Here is a 6,704-nt window from a genome sequence, read left to right on the forward strand (position 1 = left end):
GATGATACAGCCCGGAAAGTGGAGATGCTACACAAGACGTTTTCCCTCTCTCTGTATCTCTCTCTCTGTGTCTGTCTGTCTATCTGTCCCTCTGTCTCTGTCTGTCTGTCTGTCTGTCTGTCTCTAACAAAACTAATACAATCTCTAAATCACGATTGGTGACTGACACCCTCTCCTGAAAAGTTCTATCTTAAAAGAAAGCACTGCAAGGAATTCATGAGTTTACATGCACAAGTTACTACGATAATTTATGATGTCACGAATCGTTTGCTGAATGTTTCACCAAGAATACGTGTATGTTTAATAGTGTACATTGCACCCTCTGTCTCTGTCTGTCTGTCTGTCTGTCTGTCTGTTGGTCTTTCTATTTTTCATTCTTTGTCTCTTATCGATGTTGTATGCTTGAAAGAAAGGCTATTTTGCTTTAAAAAAAAGTCAAAGGAAAATGAACTTTGCTAACTTTCTTTCCTTGTCCATGCAGAATAGTCATGCCATATGATCTGCTGTGCAGTTTTATCAATCACTACCACGGAAAGAGGTCACCTTTCATGATGGTCATCAACCCAGAATGGGTCACTGTGCCCAACAAAAAGGAGGGCACCATACAGTTCCTGAAATACGTCACATCTTTGAATGTATGGTTATCATCATCTTCATCACCACTACCATCATCATCATCATCATCTTCATCACCACCACTACCATCATCATCTTCACCACCACCACTACCATCATCATCATCATCATCTTCATCACCACCACTACCATCATCATCATCATCATCTTCATCACCACCACTACCATCATCATCACCTTCATCATCACCACTACCATCATCATCATCATCATCACCATCATCATCGTCATCATCATCTTCATCACCATCATCATCGTCAACAGCAGCCTCAACAGCAGTAACAGCATCATGATGTTGTTATTGTTGCTGTTGTTGCTGGTTCTGTTGTAATAGTTTCTTCTTCTTATGATGATGATGATGATGAATACAAAAAGATGATGAAGATAATAATCATTATTAAATATGGTTAATGGTAGAAGTAGTTGTTGTTGCAGCAGTATTCGATTTTTATTGCTTTGTTTGTTTGTTTGTTTTTGTTTGTTTTTTGTTTTGTTTTTTGTTTTTGTTTGTTTGTGTGTGTGTGTGTGTGTGTGTGTGTGTGTGTGTGTGTGTGTGTGTGTGTGATTCTGCCGCTGTTGTTATCATAATCATTATCACACATACACATCGCAACAACAACAACACACACACACACACACACACACACACACACACACACATGCACACACACACACACACACACACACACACACTGACACATACACATACACGCACACATTTGTGTGTGTGTGTGTGGGGGGGGGGGGCGATATGTATGTATGTATGTATAAAAAAAAAAGCTGAACCACTTCCAAACCACCAGCCTCAGAAAACTTCTCGGCATAAAGTGGCAAGAAAAGATTCCTGACACAGAGGTGATCACTCGTGCAAACATGCCCAGCATCTGCACCATCTTGATGCAGGCCCAGCTGCGCTGGGTAGGCCATGTAGTTTGCATGCCAGACCACCGGCTCCCCAAGAAACTGCTGTACGGCGAACTCCAACATGGCAAGCGCTCCCATGGAGGCCAAAAGAAGCACTTCAAAGACACTCTGAAAGCTTCTCTGAAGGCCTTCAACATCAGCCACGACACGTGGGAACTGAATGCAATGGACAGACCAAAGTGGCGTTCAGCTGTCAACAAAGGCGCCAAATCCTGTGAGGCCAACAGAATCGCTGCAGCAGAGCAACGCAGACAGGCCAGGAAAAGCAGTGCCAGCAAGTCCCCGACAGCCGCCACCATCCCCTGTCCACACTGCGTCAGAACCTTCCGGGCGCGGATTGGCCTGACCAGTCATCTGCGCACCCACAGAGCCCTACCCACCCACCCCCAGGATGACTAGATGGTCCTCGTCGATCCCGACGGACGAACCACCATATATATATGTTTGCGCGCGCGCGCGTGTGTGTGTGTGTGTGTGTGTGTGTGTGTGTGTGTGTGTGTGTGTGTTGAGGGATGTGTGTGCCGATATAGGATTATTGTTTCTTCTTGTTTTGTTTGTTTGTTTGTTTGTTTAGCTCCTAATCTCCACTCCCATCCCCCCATCACCCCCTCCCACCCTCCTCCCTCAAATTTATTAAATCATTTCATTTCCTTCATTCGTTGCGGCTGTTAATTTAGCTTGTGTAACAAGGAGACATGTACCCTGTCCATTGCAGGACGTGTGGATCGTGACAGTGTCCCAGGCTCTGGACTGGGTCCGCTACCCTGTCCCCAGCTGGAGAGCTAAGTCTGGTTACGCCCCTTGGGGATGCGCCCATTGAGAAGGGGGGAGTAACTCAGTCTGCACGTGCTGTTTTGTCTGTCTCCTGGTCCTGATGGTTTCTTCAGTGGTGTCGACGAGACAGATTGTTTTCGGTGTCTTCCATACGAGTCGAATTTTTTTAAAAAGAGAATTTCATACTCTTTGCTTTTTATCCATTCTTCTACCATTGACTGCTTTGTTGTTGTTTGTCAAATGTGTTTGCCAGCCATTTCCTTTCAGTCAGTGGTCCAATGCGTGATTATGCCATAATTATTCATCTCCCCCCCCCCAACACCCCCTCCCCTTCCGCACCCCTCCCCCCTCCTACTTTTGTTTTGGTGTTGATCAAGTAGTTTCCGATAGACTGAATTGATCTGCATTGCTTTCTTCGATTATGCATGTCAGAGATCGCATCTGTGTAAAGATCGACAGATTAACACGACTGAAGAGCAGCCGAATATCAGTCAGTCAGAACAAAGAAAGGTTTTGTTGTGTTGCGAGCAGTTCTGAAAGTGATGATGGTTTTGTGCTTTGTTTTGTTTTGTCATATTACTTTCCTCTCTTTCATCAGTATCTAACTTCTGTCAAATCAAAGTATTTTCTATCTCGGTTTTAGTCTTGTCAGTTTGATAATGAATGTTGTCTAAGTTATTATTACTGATCAGTTTCAAAAGCAGACGGCAATAAGAATAATACTAATAGAAAAGGGTTTATTTTTCTCTTGACTTCTCTCATGTCTTGCCAATCTGGAAATGGAGGAGAAAGAAGGTGCCATATGAAAACATATGCAACTGAATCACACAGTTTAAGAATTGTTGAATGTTTGTACGTTAATTCAACTGAAGTGGTGATAATGCGTCTGTCATTTTCTCAATAAAAGCTTCAAAATCACTGTGGTGTACGTGTGTGTGTGTGTGTGTGTGTGTGTGTGCGCGCGCATGTGTGTCAATGTGTGTGTGTGTGCGCGTGCGTGTCGCTGTGTCAGTGTGTGTCAGTGTCAGTGCGTGAGCCGGTGCGTGCGAGGAGGCCGGGGGAAGGATGTCTGCCACGCGCGCCGTGCTCATGCCTGCGGCGTTTCACTAAAGTGTGCGTGCGTGCTTGAATACATGTGTTCTGTTCGTGTCACTGGTGAAAGTGCATTGGTGTGTGACGGTGCGGACTCAGTGACACACACACACACACACACACACAGACTGAACTCGAACTCAAACTCTGACATTGCATTCAGTAATTCCACCTTTTGTTCACGTATATGACACACAAAATTGGGACTGGTGTTGATTTGGCTCATACATGTCTTCAGCTGGCTGACATTTTTTAAATTGACAGTCTGACGGTTTTGACATTCAAAGACGCCATAGTGTTATCTATTTATTTATCTATTTATCGATTTATTTATTCATTTGTTCAGTATTTGTTGTTATCGCTGAAATTGAGAGACCATCACACACACACACACACACACACACACACCATTCTGACTCAGTTCAAGCTCGGCACTCAACCGACTGAGCCAAGCTGACACCCGAAAGGTGCATAAAATGTGCCGAGATCGCATGTACCGAACCTTAATGATAATTTTTTTTTTTTTTTTTTGACTGAAGAAGGTCAAGAAGAATGATGATCGAGGGAGAGATAGCGACACACACACACACACACACACACACACAGAGTTACTTACGAACACTGACGCACACACACACACATGTGCATATAACATGGTGTTTTTTATCATTGTGTATCATTGAGTGTGTGTGTGTGTGTGTGTGTGTGTGTGTGTGTGTGTGAGAGAGAGAGAGAGAGAGAAACAGAGCAGCAGAGAACAAAAGAAAAAAGAGACAGAAAGAACACACACACACACACACACACACACACACACACACACACACACACACACACACACACACACGTTGACAGACAGACAGAACACACACACACACATACACACAAACGGAAGCACACATACACGCATGAGCCTTGCATGCACACACAGAGAAACGCACACACACCTCTCCCCTCCTCTCTGGACCCTTTCTCTTGCTCCCCCTCCAATTCCCCCAACACCCTCTTCACACACACTCACCTAGCAGCACTTAGAGTGGCAAGACCTACCGACGTAAAACTGAAAACCACACACACACACACACACACACCAGTCACACTAAAAACGCTAAAACATATACTTACACACACAGCTTTAATTCTTGAAAGCATGAACAGTGGCGTTTAAAATTTTTTTTTTTTTTATTGAATAATTAGTCATTGAGTATCTGGCATATACGAGAATCGTTAGTATAGACCGGATGGCGTACGCGATATCCATGTGTAATCTGTTTTAGGGAATGCTGGTAACAAAATATCTCCTCTTGAAAAATTACGTTTTTTCTTTTCGTTGTCGGCTTACTTACATCTGAGCCATGAATTGGTATTTTTGAATGCTGCTTTAGTTATGAGTACCAAAACTAGGACTTAAAAAATGTCAGTATCCTCAGAATTTGTGACAATAGCGGTGAGTTCGTATGCCGTCCCACTCCCGCCATTTTGACTCAGAACTAAATGCCATCCTGATCCAGAATTGTGTCGGCTAGTCTATTTAGTGTGTGTCATTTGGACTATAGTGTGAACATCGGATGTCTCTACAGACAAGTGTTCTCAGAAATAACCATCATTTCCGCTAAACGGAGGAGGATGAAGAGGGAAGAGGAGTTCTTTACATGACCTGTTCTCTACACAGCCACTGCCTTGGACGTTGTATTTCGACCTGTGTTACGGACCGCAACTTGTTGGTTTACCTTTAACAGGGAGTACTGATCAGTCATCTGAAGACAAGTGAGTACATTGTAACGTCTATCACTGTGAAATACTGGACCCACGATTTGGAAGACATGCAGGTTGCTGATACCAACATTTGAACTTACCATAAATTCATCACTTCATGATGACATTTCATATGTGTTTCGCAAGTGGACTTGTACTTCTATTTGTATTTACATGGAGTATAAACATTCCATACCGCAACCCCCAGGTGAGATGACACCATGTCAGTTAGCTCTAGCAAGAGGTGTTCGGAAAGCACTGAACATACACCCAAACGGACATAAACGCCAAAGCTGCACCCTCCTACTGTTGGCAATCCTATTGTCAGGAGATGTCATAGCAACCCTGGTCCTCACCCGAAAAGTACCTTCCCTTGTGGACTGTGTGAGAGAAATGTCTCCTGGACGGACGCAGGGGTAGCCTGTGATGACTGCAACATTTGGTACCATGTCATGCATTGAACTTTGTACAGCTGACAATGACTTATTAGCCCACTCCAGCATACAATGGATTTGCCACAAATGTGACAGCATTAACTGTAATACATTCACTTTCCACAGCATCTCGCTGGACTCTACAAAACTTTTACTCACCCTTAGCTGATCACGGGGAAGATAGCATTGACTCTTTCACTTCATCCCATAGATTTAGTCCACTGAAAGCAAGCAGCCCTAAAGGCTACACAACCGAAGGCATGGCCAGTGAAACATCCCTTAATCAGGCCTCGGCATGTCAAGAAAGGAATAACACAAGTCATATACAGAACCTAACAGAATATTCACCCCAAAGAGAAGACAATAGTACCAAGGACTTTGGACCAAAGAAACGAAATCTACGTATCCTAAACATTAATTGCCAAAGCATAGTCAAAAAGAGAGCAGAACTGATGGTATTGATTATATATGTCAAACCAGACGTCATATTCGGAACAGAATCATGGTTACAGACAACTGTTCATTCAAGTGAGGTCTTTCCTGATGATTACGCGGTCTACCGTAAAGATCGAGGCTCGCTCGGGGGAGGAGTGTTCATCCTTGTACACAAAAGCCTCGCGTGAACCGAGTTACCTGAAATGGACACAGACTGCGAGATGATCTGGGTAATGATACACCTTAAGAAAAACAAAGACCTACTAGCCGGGTGTTTCTACATGCCCCATCGATCATCCACTGACCTTGATGAACTGGATCACACACTACAAAAGATTTCTTGGACTGACAGGCAAAAACGATCCTCTTAGTAGGAGATTTCAACTGCCCAGACATTGACTGGAGTAAATCAGCAGTATCTGCTGGTGTCCACGATCGCCACAGACAGCAGCGACTGTTGGACAGCTGGTCTCTCCCAAATCCATGACAAACCCACAAGATTAGACAAGACCATTGACCTGGTATTTGTCTCTAATCCTTTCCTTGCCAAATTTTCCAAAACCATCCCAGGACTCTCAGACCATGAAGCAGTAGTGGCTGACCTGGACACACAACCCAAAGGATAAAGGAGAAACCCAGGAAACACTACGTGTACTC

General features: G+C 44.0%; 1 protein-coding gene across 3 annotated transcripts in view; it reads left to right on the forward strand.

Annotated features, from left to right (window-relative positions):
- LOC143288423 (chitin deacetylase 8-like) overlaps nt 1-3,252 on the forward strand; it is a 12,174-nt gene extending 8,922 nt beyond the window's left edge. For all 3 annotated transcript variants that reach the window (XM_076596896.1, XM_076596895.1, XM_076596894.1), the window contains exons 6-7: nt 512-635; nt 2,276-3,252. In XM_076596896.1, coding sequence (XP_076453011.1) covers nt 512-635; nt 2,276-2,380 — 229 coding nt within the window. In that variant the 3' untranslated portion in view covers nt 2,381-3,252. The remainder of the gene's footprint in view (nt 1-511; nt 636-2,275) is intronic.
- Nucleotides 3,253-6,704: the final 3,452 nt, after the last annotated feature.

This window comes from Babylonia areolata, chromosome 12 (assembly GCF_041734735.1).
Source record: "Babylonia areolata isolate BAREFJ2019XMU chromosome 12, ASM4173473v1, whole genome shotgun sequence".
NCBI classification, from domain to species: domain Eukaryota; kingdom Metazoa; phylum Mollusca; class Gastropoda; order Neogastropoda; family Buccinidae; genus Babylonia; species Babylonia areolata.